Consider the following 15,556-nt stretch of genomic DNA (forward strand, 5'->3'; position numbering starts at 1 on the left):
ACAGCAAATACGGTAGCAAAGGTTAATTAAAACACAAGCAACTGATCATCAAACAGGTGAAATAACACAACCCTTAATATCCACTGAACACTACACTGCTAGATTAATTCCAGAAGGCGACCAGAACTATTAATTAGACATATATAACCTTTAATGAAGGCATTGCAAGGTATTGCAATAAAAAAATACAATAATAAAACACAAGGACCAGTACATAAGTTCCTTAAAGGGTACTGCGGCAGATTACACCCGCAGAAGGCGTGGGCTGAAGGAGCGTTACACTGAACTACTGGCCATCAGTCCTCCTTTTAGAACACAAATGTCTTACAAGAACCAAGGAGCCACAGACGGTGCTCCAGGAATCGACCTCTGAGAAGGTCTGGCAACAAACACTTTCGCGAGCAGTGAGATAGGCAGCCAAGAGTTGCATTCACTTCATAAGATGGTAACTCAGACTAGTGGCAGTCTAACGAATGAGTGATGATAAAATTGCTGAAGCTACCTGACGTCCAGTAAACCAAATGCAACGATGGTACAATACGCCAAAGCAGGAACCGTCGGTCTGCACTACGTCCCAAGAATACTGTGATTAGAGCGCCTGCCACCAGAGTAGAAGAATCACCAACCGGCCTACAATCAAGAAAGCTGTCAAAACTACACGCTTACCAGACAGCAGTGGCAAGGCGAGGAAACGTACACTACCGTTACATACACTAAGCCCCAGGGTAGGTAACTGGGGCTTTAGCGGCCACCAGGCAAGAAAAATTACCGCAGGTTGAACTTAACAAATTGTAACAAGTTGAACGCAGTAAATAGTAATAAGAAGTCGAGGAAAGCTAATCAGATCCGCCTTCGCCAAGCACTCTGCTCGCTGCTCTTCGCATCGGCGACATTACAAGTAGCAACATGAACCCAAGTCACTGGAGAATCGCGAGATATCACAATGGTGGAGCTTTCTCTACTTGGATTGAAATGCACTCATCTTAAAGCTTGCTGGATCCAGTTTACGACGAGGTCTTGACCACAGCCCTTCTATCCGGCAGTCCATGCGTGCCGCCAGTGGTCCCGGCGTGTTCCCGCTCTGCGCGGACCTGGCTCCTCCTGAATCCTCAACCGAACTCGCACCCTCACACGACCCGGAAAAGCAACGACGTCGCCCCAAAGATAAGGCAACAGTTACCACATATCGATAACCGCCGCTACTGCCACTAGCAGACAGGCAACGCTTGCGAAACCGAGTGGCGCCAGTCAACACGAGAAAAAGACAAACAACCGCAACCGTGCCAAATAAACGATACAGTCTGGCCTCCAACAGAGGGCGGAAACCTACAAACAGCACCAACGCGAGCCGCAGCACGGCTCAGCGGTAGTGGTAGTTAGGGGCTGTGGGTAAGCGCTGTAGCGAAACTACGGAGAAGTGCCGTCCTAAACTGAAGCCTACATTCACATTTTTTGTAAATATTAAGCGGGCCTCTCCACACCCATACTTGCATGGTGACATTACAAAAAAGAATTGTTTCCTCTGCTTTGGTTAGTATGGAAAAGAATTCCGCCGAAAATGCAGCGATCTATTTTCGCCTGGTTTGTTAATCACTTCTATCTTTCAAAGAAGCGTCACGGGTAGCGAATTTTGAGTAACACCTACACATTTCTCTTGTTTGCATGTTAAAATTTGCTTCTTTTGCCAAAACACAACGGATGTTACACAGTCTCACCTCACTAAAATGTTGTACAGATGCAGATGTGACAGAATTCTGAAACGGTGCTTTATTAAGTGAGGAATTGAAGAAACTTGAGGTCAGTATCTTATGAAAAAACACATACCCAGTAAAAAATAAACGTGTATCTTCACTTAGTCGTTCCAAAACCCAAAGCATTTCTCGTTTCACCAGCTATCTACAGCCCATAAAAATTATATTCTTTCATCGAAAAAGTCTGTAGTTTGTGGAAAAGTACGCTCGATAATGAAATTTTGCATAATAATCATAAGGAAAAACACTCTTCTCTTTGCGTGCTATCATTTGCCAAAAATCTCATTCTATATGTCAAAGCTTTTATGAAATATGACTAATGTAGTGGATATTTCAGTCTGGCTTTATCGCCAGAGTGACGCGACCGCAAAAACGAGTATGTTATATCAGATCAATTTTCTCGAGATTGGTGACAGATCTCCACCCAAGTCTAAAGGAAAGTTCAATATGTTATCTAAATTTCATAATTTCAAACGCAAAAACGTATTATGCAATATGCACCAAACGCAAAATCTTAGCGATCCCCATTTTTCATTGAAAACTTTTTCGAATTTCGCGCAGTGTTTTTCGTTTTAAACGAACAAAAATAAAACTAACGAAAGCAATGTAATGTATCAGGTTCAAAAAAGAGTGTAGGGCAAAAAAAGTCATTCCCAATTACATCCACGTGAAGACCAAATCCACGTCAAAAGCAGCAAAACGGGCAATACCGCGATCTATTTTCGCCTGGTTTGTTAACCACTTCTATCTTTCAAAGACACTTTTATTGCGCTTTGTTGCAGTTGTAACACTTGATAACGGCCTAAGGCCGAAATGTAGATTGTGAAATAAAATCTGTTCTACAGTCAAATGGAGTTTATATCTTTCAAAAATTTTTATATGACTGTGGCTCTGTACAAAAGTAAAATCATTAATAGCCATATTTTGTTGACACGATCCATTCTGTGGGCTAGTGAGCGCCCAGTGAAACTTGTCTTCTTTGTTACAGCAAAAACAGCGACATCGATGGCGACACTGGAGATGACGTCAAGTCCGTACGCACCAATGAGGACAGCAAGAAGTAAGTGTGCCTAAACACTATGCTTGCCATTATATTTATCTTAGAAGTGCCTTTTGTTTGCTGTAAATAAAATGATGTCCTTTGTCACGGCATTTTGTTGTCGCATTTTTGCGGCTATCGGACTCTAGTTTGGTAACTTTATTGCGAGAATACGATTCGTGACTTGACTATAGAAACACATGTGTCTTATACTTTGCAAATGTTAGTTTTTGTATTATGAAAAGGAAAATGTTGCTTTTAGAGAATAACAGTAAAGATTAACATTATTTCGTTTTATTAATCCCTTTAACAAGTAACACACTCCCTAACAATGCCTAAACTCAACTACTCTTGTGCTAACAGTTACGTTCATTTCGCATTCGTACTGAAGAAACCATTGCTACTTTATGTTTCCACTTCAGTTTAACAATCCGCGCGGAATGGCCGTGCGGTTTGAGGCATCATATCACGGATTGCGTGGCCCCTCCCGCAGGAGGTTCGAGTCCTCCCTCGGGCACGGGTGTGTGTGTTGTTCTTAGCATAAGTTAGTTTAAGTAAGTCTAGGGACCGATGACCTAAGCAGTTTGGTCCCATAGGAATTCACGCACATTTGAACATTTTCAGTTTAACAGGTAGTCATTGACCAGGGGCGGCTTTATCAATTATGTCCAACATCAGCAATATTATATTGCAATGCCTGTGTTATTCCGAATTACGGTGGAAAGTTCGTTATCGTATTTATCTGCCGACACGGGGCAAGCGACTATTAAGTAAAAATGTCTCCTCTGTACGGGAATATACATAACGGACGGACGGACACAGGTTGTAGACACGTGGTTGACGACATGTGGAAGTTTTGGTGTGGCTGTGAATCGTGCTTGGATAGCCAATCGGGAAATCCGAGTTCTAGTCCACGTCCGGCACAAATTTTCATTGTCGTCAATCCATTATATAGCTGATAGTCGTCCATATTCACAACTGCGAATACATTTCTTCAATAACTGCAATAAGTTCCGCCATGGACGTTACTGGTTAAGAACATGAGGGTGCCTCGTCCACAACTTTTATAAATATTTCCGTCCGCCTTTCCGCGAATAAACCGAATCATTGAAATACTTTTACCTTATGAATCAATGTAAAGTTTTCAACTGTTAACCATACTTCCCGTCAACTTATTCTTACCATTTATGCGCGTCGTGGCTGCGGGCGGCTGCTCTGTACGTAACCCCTAGTCACATCTCGCTCTCCGCACACTCACTTAGCACGTAACCAAATCGCCCGGGCGATGAGGGAAAAAAAAAAAAAAAAAAAAAAGGAGAGAGAGAGAGAGAGAGAGAGAGAGAGAGAGAGAGAGAGAGAGAGAGAGAGAGAGAGATAATGCCCCCTCCCCCCCCCCCCCCAAACTGAGAAAAAACGTCCTCACAATCGAAAATTGCAGCGGTAATTAAGGGTACAATATCACTACGTCTGACACGAAAGATAGCAGCATTCCTCACTTCCTCACAACGCGACATGAAAAGTGGTACACAAATATTCAGTTAGGTCTTCATAAGGTTTCAGTGTGGAGATTGACAACTTGTTTTAAATGTTCAGAAATGTAAAATTTTGTACTTAACAAAACAAAAAAATATAGTAGCCCAAGACTCCAATATCAGTAAATTAAAATCAAAATCAGTCAACTCATACAAATACCTGGGTGCCACAGTTTGTAAGGATGTGAAACCTAGTTATCATATAGGCTCAGTGTAGATAAAGCAGGCTGTAAGCATTGGTTCATTGGCAGAATGTTGCAAAAAATGCAAATCACTCTTACAAACACTCGTGACTCACTGTGGGATAATGCTAATTTTTTTGGGAACCGTATCACATAGGACTATCAGAGGATATTGTAGTATACAAAGGAGGGCAGTAAATATGATTTCATGTTTGTTTCACCCTTGAGAGAGCAACACAAAGGTGATGGAAACCTAAGTGGTAAGTAAGGGTACAATGTTACAATGCCATAACACGAAAGATAGCAGTATTCCTCGTATTGTGATGTGAAAACTGGTTCACAAATATTCAGTCAGAGCTTCCTAAGATTTCAAAGTGGTGTGGAGATTGACAACTTATTTTAAATGTTCAGAAATGTAAAATTATGTATTTAGCAAAACGAATATATACAATAGCCCAAGACACCAATGTCAGTAAGTTAAAATTAAAATCAGTGAGCTCTTACAATACCTGGGTGTAACAGTTTGCAGACATATGGAACGTAGTTATCACATAAGCTCGATGTAGATAAAGCAGGATGTAAGCATTGATTCATTAACAGGATGTTGCAAAAAATGCAATCAGTCTTACAAACATTCGTGTGACTCACTGTGGAATACTGCTCAATTTTATGGGAACTTTATCAAATAGGGCTCCCAGAGGATATTGTTCATATACAAAGGAGGGCAGTACATATGATTTCAAGTTTGTTCCACTCCTGAGAGAGCAACACAAAGATGATGGAAAACCTCAGCTGACAAACAAACGTCTATGCCGATTTCCCCATGAAAAGAGACTCACAAAGTTTCAGAAATAAGTATTAAACAAAGAATCTAGGACTGTATTACAGCCCCCTACGTGTCACTCCTGTAGAGACCCAAAAGACAAAATGAGGTATGAAATAGTTAATGCGTATTTTGAGAAAAGTTAATGGCTTCTTCTACATGACAGTTAAGAATGAGAAAGCTTTGCATGGGTTGAGTGTTGCATTGTTGAATGCTGACCACAAGCAAATGCAAAATAAAATGTTACAGCAATTTTTAGACCAAATTAAATAAGAATCCAACTGATTTTATGCACCGAAGTGTTTTGTCTATGATATTTTGGTGCAGTACACCATGGCAAAAGTAAATACCGTTGAGAAAAGTCGGTGAAAGACTGTGGCCTTGAATTTTTTTAAAATGATTTCATTTGCTAGGAAGTGTGGACCATTGTTTTGTAGGATTCAAAAAAATTTATCATTGATTACTATTTAAAGCATAAAAAACTGGAAAATACTATACAAACCTTGTAGAATATGCAGATGAAAAAAACTGTGTTAGAAGTGGCATGGACTACAAAAGAAAATACATTCTTCCGGACAGTCTGCCCATAACGGTGTTAAACTGTGTGGCAAAATGAGGCATTTGAAATGGCAGTTGTTGGAACATTCACTCTCATCACCATATTTGGCACCCTCTGAGTTTTATGTATTCCTGCATCCAATGAAATTTGTGGATCAGGGCCACTGATAGGGCTATGGCAGTGTTAAGTAAGTGTTTCTGGTTTTGCAATAAATTCAGATTTTCTGGTAACCCAAGATAATACATCAAATTTAATGTTCATTCTCCATTTGTACCTATCTATCCATAAATTTTCTTTAGTACTTCTTCTTCTAGTTAATTCTAATGACTTCCTTGGAGCCATAGGGCCAGTGGTGTCGCTCTTTTCTTTCTTCCTGATGGTTCCCACTCCATGATCTGTCATGGCAATCTATCTTCTGACATCCTTTTTGTATGTCCGTACTATATGCATTGTTTTTCTCCCATAAAATCAATAATCGAGCTTATGACATCCATTTCCTCCCTGATGACTGCATATCAGACCCCTTTCTGCCTGGATATTCCTGCAACCTATCTCCAAATGTCCATCTCAGTTACCAGAGTCTTTTCATTATTGGTGTTTAACTGTCTGTTCTCCTGATAAAATGTTATAATGCTTCTAATAATAATGAAGATTTTTTCCTTTCATATCCTTTCTAATCTATTGATTCAATAAAACTCCATTTAATGAAGCTGTAGTGAACTCCCGAGCATTTATTCTTGAATTCTTTTCCTTGTCTTGTTTATTGTCTTGAATGATATTCTACTCCTAGGTATTTGTATTCTTCGATATAATTAATTCTTTCTATTTCATCTTCCAGTGTAAAATTGTGATTTGTTCCTCCTATTAACATGTATTTAGTTTTATTCATGTTGACCTGGAAGCTCTATTCTTTATACTCTTCTATTAATTTCCTGTTGCTATTTTAATATCTTCTTTATCCTGTGCGAGAATGGTCATCAGCAAATTTGTAGTGAATATATGGTACATCATTTACTGGCATTCCTATGTTCTTACATTTTTAACTTCCAGTTTTCCAATGCTTTATCTGTACAATTTTATACAGTTACGGTAAAAGGTTGCATCCCTGATGTAATCCCTTTGTAACTTTAAATCCGAGTAAGAGAAAGTTGTTGTTGAGCTTTCATATATGCTGTGGACTGTTTTAATTATAATAGGATTGTAATTATAATGGGATTGATATCAGATAATTTTAAAGCATTCCACAAACTGCATGGTACATTATAATAGGCTTTTTCAAGTATTTGATGAAAATAAAATATATGGTCTATTGCTGACCTTCATGCTCTGAAACCAGCTTGTTCTTCAGCCTCCATTTCCTTAAAGTCTGTCTCTATAAAATGTTTAACAACCCTTCTGTAAAGTCTGCTAAATATATTATCCACAGTTATTCCTCTATAATTCTTACACTTATCTTTTTCTCCTTTCTTATGAGGTCTTGAAATAAATTCTGCTTCTCAATCTCCTGGGATGGCCTCACATTTAAACATTTCTCAAAAAGGTTTCTCAAAAGATAACATACTTTAAGTGTACCATATTTCACTAGTTCACTTGGAGTTCCTCCAATTCCTTTAGCTCTTCCATTCTTTAAAGTATTGATTGAATCTTTTGCTGTTTGTTTGTTCAAAGAAATACCTTCCTTATTTTCCATTATTTCTGTTTTATTACTAATTGTTTTCTAAAATTCATTTGTACTTTCTATCAACAAATCTTTAAAATATATTGCAAAATGGGAATGATAATAAAGAAATGTTTTGCTGACTCTCATAAAATAACTCTTCATGGATGGAATTTACTCAGTGGTGTGAGCCTAAAATGGGACTAAGTCAAGAAATAAGTGCCTTTTTTACCATTGTCTTGCACTACAGGGTTGAAAGTTTCTCACCCATTTATATAATAGCAAATGTGTTGCAACATGACAATCAGAATATTTTGAGCACTGAACAAGGACATATATCAGTGTTTATATTTCTACTCCTTTATTTACGACAACTTTCAGTATCCTGTCTTTGCAGATATCAAAGAGTTCGCATATATTTATTTGACTACAAAGCTCCACAAAGTATTTTATCTCCTCAAACTGCAATACATTAAGCTTCAGTACATGTCCTGAGGGATATTTTCTAAATTTACATGTGTATAATGTGTTTGGTTCCTTCCTGTTCATGTTGTATATTACGGACTTTGCTGATAATATTAATAGTAACCTCAGACTTTCTGCACAGTATGGGAAAAAATATATGCTGCACAAATATTCAGTTTGATTTTGATAAGACTTCAAAGTGGTGCAAAGATTGGTAACTTGCTTTAAATGTATAGGAATGTAAAGTTATCCATTTCACAGAATGGAAAAAACTTTTCTGATTTGTTTTGATTCATGGAAGAGCACCAAGAGAAGCTGAAGAAACTAAACTAGCCTATGCTTGAAGATAGATACACTCTATTCCAGAAAACACACTATCTTGTATGAGAAACAACTGCAGCCGTAGATAGACATCTGGAATAACAACCACTTGGGTGCTCATGTAAATAATTTATTTAACAACCTGATGATGGTTTTTAGGCTATAAAACTGGTTGTTAAATAAATTATTTACAAGAGCAGCCAAGTGGTTACCATTCAAGATAGCCCAGGAATGACTATTTGCCAAGATAAAAGATCCAACTTTAAGAGAGGATTCTGAGAATGTTGTGCAACCTGCTACCGACTGCACCAGTAGGGCTTGTGAAGACAAGATTAGACAAGTAACAACATGCATGGAGGTGTTTAAACAGCCAATTTTCGCTCAAACCATACATGAATGTAATAGGAAGGAATCCTACTAACTGGTACAAGGTTAAGTACAGGTTTGCAGATATCAAATAGATGCAGTCAGGTAGTTGCAGTATTTCTCAATTTCTGAAAAGCATTTGACTCAGTGCCACATGTATGCTTATTATCAAAAGTATGGTCCTATGGGGTATCAGATGAAATATGTGAATGGACTGAGAATTTCTTGACATGGAGGACGCAGCATGTCACCTTGGATGGAGTCATTGACAAATGTAGTAGAAATTTCAGGTGTACCCCAGGGAAGTGTAATATATTGTCTTACAGACAATATTAATAGTAACATCAGACATTTTGTAGATGATGCAGTTACTACAATGAAGTACAGTCTGAATCAAGGTGTACAAATATTCCGTCAGATCTTGATAACATATCATATCAAAGTGGTGCAATGATTGGCAGTATGCTTCAGATGTTAAAAAATGTAAAATTGTGCACTGCACGAAATGAAAGAAACATTGTATCCTATGAAGATAACGGTAGTACATCACATAGGGAATCTGTAAACTCATACAAATACTTGGGTGTAACACATGGTTGGGACATGAAGTGAAATGATCAAATAAGCTTAGTTTCGGCCAAAGAAAATGACAGACTTTGGTGTATTGGTAGAATACTAGCGAAATGCGATCAGTCTACATAAGAGACTGCTTTCAACTCACTCGTGTGACTCATCCTAAACTATTGCTCAAGTGTATGGGATCTGAACCAAAAAGGACTGGCATTAAATACTGAACATATACAGAGAAGGGCAGCACAAATGGTCACAGTTTTGTTTGACCTGAGGGAGAAGGTTGTTGAGATCCTGAGAGAAATAAGCTGGCAGACTCTTGAAGTTACATGTAAACTACCCTAAGAAAGTCTACTAACAAAGTTTCAAGAACCACCTTTAAATGATGATTCTATGCTCACATAAGGGTCATGAGTAAAAGATTAGATGAATTACATTACACATAGAGGCATTTATACAATCATTCTTCCTACCCTCCACACATGAAAGGAATGGGAAAGCAGCCCAAATAACTGGCATGTGCTTCACAGTGATTCGCAGAATATATGTGTAGTATAGGTGTGTACAGAACTATAGAATTCAAATTAGCTAGTTATTAGAAAGGCTAGACAATTCAAAAAACTCTCCACAAGATAAAAATGTTAGTCTTTGTCCTCAACATATGGGCCAACCCTCCAAAATATTGTTTAAATGCCTAGATTGTTCAAATAAATTTCAAGTGACAGATTAAGCATTGCTTCTGGAAACCATGACTCTTTGAAGCACCAATGACATCATTTAACACATTTAGTATTACAATCAAAAGCAAATTTAATGTTTAAAGCATTTTGTTTGTCTTTGTTAAGCAATCAGCTTACAATATGTGCTCTAAGTTGACACAAATCACAGAAATTTACAATTAAGTAACACCACATTTTGGAAGTACAATATGAAAATGAGTAAAAGAGTGTGTGTCTCAACAGTGATGCCAAACATTGACCACAAGTTGATATTTTAGACCAGACCCGCAGAAGTTCATGCAGCTTGACATGAATGTGTCAAACAAGCACAGGAGAACTAAACTACAAGTTAGTTACCACACATGAAACAATATCAGCAGGAAAGGGGTCTTTAGCACCATAAATTCAACAATAGGACAGCTACATAGAGACTTTGCAGAAATAATAGTTCGCAATAACTAGGAACAAGCAAAAACTAATCCATCATAATACTAGGGCTCAATAGGGAAGCGAAAACCATGGTTTTGAAACAATAAAATATCCCCTGCCCTACACTGTGTCAACCATAATATGCATTTCAATGTATGTAAACAAACATTATGCATTGAAAACAGTAAGATAAGATAGGAAATGACAGCAGAATGCCAGAGCAGGTTATATTGTTCCCAGGACAATAAAAAAATTTAACTAATGGCTTCTTATATGGCTGAGTGGAGATATCCAATACTTTTTTCAGGAAGATAAGGCACAACCAAAGAGAGAATGTGGACAGTTTCAGCAGCATTAACACCAATAAAATCCTCAGTCATAAATGTGGAGCATTACAGTGACTTCTTGAAATTTTCGGGAATATGTATGATAACAATGCAATAGTCATTCTCTAAGTTTTTGCTAATAACTATATCATTGCCAGTTTCTTTTTTTTAATGCCAATGCCAACGTAGCTTCACTTCACATGTTTTATCAAAAGTGGCTGTGTGTTCTATTCCTAATTAGCGGTCTGATGACAGCATGTTACACAACAAAAGAAACAAAAAGTTAAGAAAGAATTAAATGAATATGGAGTGTGCATGAATGAATAATAAGAATTTCAAAAAGACACTAAATTGAAGCAATTGTGAAGCTGAAGAAGTAAGACTAATGAGGTATGCACAAGTAAATGAAAATTGAAATTATGTGGTTGTACATGAGGAGACATCTACCCAAAATGAATAAGCTTTAGAGGTTGTCAAGGATAGGTTCCTCATAAGTATAAATGCTAAACAGACGTCTAGTTGGTAGCTGACGGGGATCCAACAAGCTACCACAATTACAAACTGACAATAAGTGACAGAGTGATGTTAAAACAAGTTTGGTTAACAAAAGGAAAGAAAAAAATGTATTATTTCAGTGTAGGATCATTAATGGTTAATATAAAAAAATCATAGTTTCTGGTAGTGTAAAGCAAGGTTACAGATGCATGTAAAATGATTTACACTTTCAAAAGAATAGACATCAGTATTTCATGAACTATATCACTTATGTTAAATGCCAAATGCATGACAAGATAGCTGAATACAAAATAAAGAAAGAAAAACTCCAAGTCAATACCAGCCATAATTTGTAAAGGACGCTTTTGATCAAGTAGCCAGTATGCTAGTCTACTCCATTCTAACCAATTACTATCAGATATTGAGTCAATGTTGTGCTGTGACAACCAAAATGCTTTGAGGATTGCAAATTCAGACATCATCATGATAATATAATCACTGCTGAACTAGACCACAGTGTTCCCTCTTGAAATAGTTACCATTGTAAGCCATCCAGCAGTAAATGTCCAGTCGTGTGTCACATACAATCCGCATCCATATTTGTTTAAATGAGTGTGAATTAATGATTAGACAATGAACCTTTATCTTCTTTTTTATTTTGAATGCCATATTCAGTATTACACCTTGTAAAGCTTCAACCTCTGTATAACTGGGCATTTTATAACTTCACTTGTTACCATTCCAGGCAGAACCACAGTGAGATCGAGAAGCGGCGGCGGGACAAGATGAACACATACATTACGGAGCTGTCAGCAATGGTGCCCATGTGTCATGCCATGTCCCGCAAGCTGGACAAGCTGACAGTGCTGCGCATGGCCGTGCAGCACCTCAAGACCATCCGTGGTGCCGTCCACTCCTACACTGAGGGCCACTATAAGCCCTCCTTCCTCTCTGATCAGGAACTCAAGACCCTCATCTTACAGGTAGCGGATCTTGCCAAACTGTGAGGATATGGGCCCATATGGCTATGACACTTCCAAAGAACAGGTTCCACAACTACAGTGTAAAGAAATCTGCCTTATATTTTTATATTGCACACCATTTGACTAAATATTTGTATCTGAAGATAGAATGTGGAACACTTCATTGATTAAAATAAATGTAGAGTCGTTTAAAAAGTGGAAAGTTCAAGATGGAATAACAATAATATGGGTAGGATAGACTGCTACTCACCTCACAGACGAGGCACTGTGTTGCAGACAGACACAATGAAAAAGAGTGCTAAAATATTAAGCTTTCAGACAAAGCCCTTCTTCCAAATTACAAAACACACACCCATCACACAAGCACAACTCGCATGTGTGCACGCGCACGCGCCCGCACACAACACACACACACACACACACACACACACACACACATATGCACACACACACGGCGCCGACTCATTCTCTTAATTCCTTTAATACTATACTGACGCAGTTCTCTGATGAGAATTTGTTCACAGTCCCCTTGGTCTGACTTCCAGGAAAGTATTTTTTACACAGAAAACAATTATATAACCTCACCAATACAGTTCTGGCAGAGCTAACTGGAAAAAAATCTTTCCAAGGCCATTGGTTCCACTGACAGTAAAATTCTACTACAGATACTAGAGAAACAGTGTACACAGAACCCAGTGTTTGATGAATGAATGTGTGAATAATTATAAGTTTCATGTTGAATTCCTACTGTATTGTTTGTTTCAGGCAGCTGAGGGATTCCTCTTTGTTGTTGGCTGTGATAGAGGAAGGATTCTGTACGTCTCAGAATCTGTTTCTCAAATTTTAAGCTATTCACAGGTAAATGTTCTAAGGCATTCTAACTGAATTTTCTTATTTAAATACGTGTTGACGAAGTATGAGGCACTTTAAATTTTATAACCATCTGTATATGTATTCAAATCTCATTGTCCTGAGTTCATTTTTTCAAGGCATGATGTAGCTCACAAATAATGATGTATGAGACTAAACAATAAGTAAGAACAGGCAGGCTTCTTGATACACGAATGCTACTATGCCATATCAGTATATACTGCTATATTCTTTGGCTTTTACTTACTGTCCCAATAACATAATTGGTTACTCTCTGAGCAAAATTCATTAATCAAAGCTGAATATTTTTCTTGTGTTGTTCATAGCTACAAATAGTAATATTGTTAAAAATCCATTGTACACTGGAGAAAAGATCCTGGCATCTACAAACCAAAACTGCATGTTTCTGAATAAGTACTTAGGGATGCAGAAGTAACTGAATCTGTCTTTGGTTTTAGGAATACTGTACCAATAGAGAATTTCATTATCTGGGCAATCTAACACATCTTCTAATTTTGCGTTTGCTTGCAGGGGGACCTATTAGGCCAAAGTTGGTTTGATATCCTCCATCCCAAAGACGTAGCAAAAGTGAAAGAGCAGCTCTCTTCTTCTGATCTTAGTCCCAGGGAAAGGCTGATTGATGCCAAAAGTAAGTAAAATAGAACATATTGACTTTCATTGTTGTAATAACAAGGATGCAAAGTCATACATTAGAAGATATGAAGAAGTGAATGGAATTAACATTAACTAATCTAAAGTATAGGCAATCTTGGTTTTGGAAATAAAAAGCTATATAATAGAATCAATATGCCTGTAGAAGAAAAGATGAGCAACAAAGAGCAATTGTGGCCACCACGACCACATATTAAATTTGATGTGAGTGTAATAATCTCATGTGTTTTGACTTGTGAATAATATAGCCCATCTTTTCTTTAAAACAAAAAATAAATAAATAAAAACAAAAACAAAAAAAACATAGCATTTTTAATCTGCTCAATGTCTCATCATAACATATGTGTAATTCTAGACAACAGTTACCTACCGAGTACTTAGTACAACTTTAGTTCTCACAGTGATAAATTACTACTAAAGCTTCCCAGCAAATAACCTACATTTTTATCTAGTACAGGAAGTAATGAAGGAAGCGAGGCAGTGGTTACACTAAGTCAGGCAGCAGATCAGCATGCTTACAAATTTTATACTGCTAAAGCTGCATAGCTCCTGTTTGTTCACATACAGTGGTCATTCAGAAAGGATGTTTACCACTCAAAATCTTACAAAATGTTAAATATTCATGTGGCACAATTTTTTAGTACAAAAAATCTCAATCCTGTGGAAATGCATCATGAAATTTGTACTATATACACATCGGCTTTGGCGACTGAAGTTGCCGTGTCAACGGTATTGTTTATTTAAGAGTGGAAGGATAAGTGTAAATGACGATGATGCAAGTGGAAGTCTTTCTGTAGCTAGCAACCAACTGATACAGATAAGTGACAAAATAATTTGTGGAGCCAGTGTTGCAGGATATCTCAACTACCAGAAATCATTCGTGCAATTCTGATAAAATGACCGTGATACCACAAATTCATGTTTGATTAGGCCCCAGACACTCAGGCAGCACAATTTTGTACAGAGGTATTTGGTCAAGCCATTAAGAGAGATGATAAATGCTTGAATAATATGGATAATGTAGTAATGTAACGCTTCAATAATGAAGAAAACCTTAAACTTTTCCAGTGTTTTTTTTATAGCTTAATTGGCATTACTTTGCAGATGGTCCACAAATGTTTTCTTCGCTGTGTGTGTGAGTGAAATTAGCAACTGAATGAAAAAGATATATAAAATAGTCTCCTATTTCTTGGTACAATGAAAAATAGTAAAATTTTGTAAAGGTTTTTGAATTCCAGTTGATGTTTTTGTTTAGCTATGCTCCCAGTGAAGACAGATGTTCCTCAAGGGGTATCACGGCTGTGCCCTGGTGCTAGAAGATCTTTCTTCTGCCGCATGAAGTGCAAACATTCGCCTGTAGTTAAAGAAGAAGCTGATACCACTACTGGTTGCCACCGGCGCAAAAAGCAGCAACCTCCAGGTATGATGTGCACTTTTGAAACACTAGGACTCGTATGTTATAGGTGATACACGAGTCTTGTAGAAAGTATGACTAACATGTGAATCATCACAAGAATACTGCACATTTTTTTTACTCTCTATTCCCACTGGACAGTTGAAACAACAAAATGGGTCTGAAGCAAAAAGCTGAATATTATTGATCAAAAGTTAAGAGGTTGACAGCACATACCCTGAAAATTAGTGGCATGAGACTAAATTCATAAATAGCTTTTTATTTTTATTTAAATGTAGTTGTTAGGATACTATGCAAAGATTCCTCTTATGCGGACAGAGCTTTCCGATTTTTGCAACGTATAATATTGTTGCATAGTTATTATGTTGTGCGTGGAAGCTAAA

General features: G+C 37.5%; 1 protein-coding gene across 2 annotated transcripts in view; it reads left to right on the top strand.

Annotated features, from left to right (window-relative positions):
* The window catches only part of LOC124613225 (protein cycle), a 996,167-nt gene that overhangs the window by 938,731 nt on the left and 41,880 nt on the right, over positions 1-15,556 (top strand). For both annotated transcript variants that reach the window (XM_047141899.1, XM_047141898.1), the window contains 5 exons: positions 2,740-2,811; positions 11,980-12,217; positions 12,983-13,075; positions 13,619-13,736; positions 15,015-15,179. In XM_047141899.1, the coding sequence (XP_046997855.1) occupies positions 2,740-2,811; positions 11,980-12,217; positions 12,983-13,075; positions 13,619-13,736; positions 15,015-15,179 (686 nt within the window). The remainder of the gene's footprint in view (positions 1-2,739; positions 2,812-11,979; positions 12,218-12,982; positions 13,076-13,618; positions 13,737-15,014; positions 15,180-15,556) is intronic.

Source organism: Schistocerca americana, chromosome 4 (assembly GCF_021461395.2).
Source record: "Schistocerca americana isolate TAMUIC-IGC-003095 chromosome 4, iqSchAmer2.1, whole genome shotgun sequence".
In the NCBI taxonomy this organism is placed as follows: domain Eukaryota; kingdom Metazoa; phylum Arthropoda; class Insecta; order Orthoptera; family Acrididae; genus Schistocerca; species Schistocerca americana.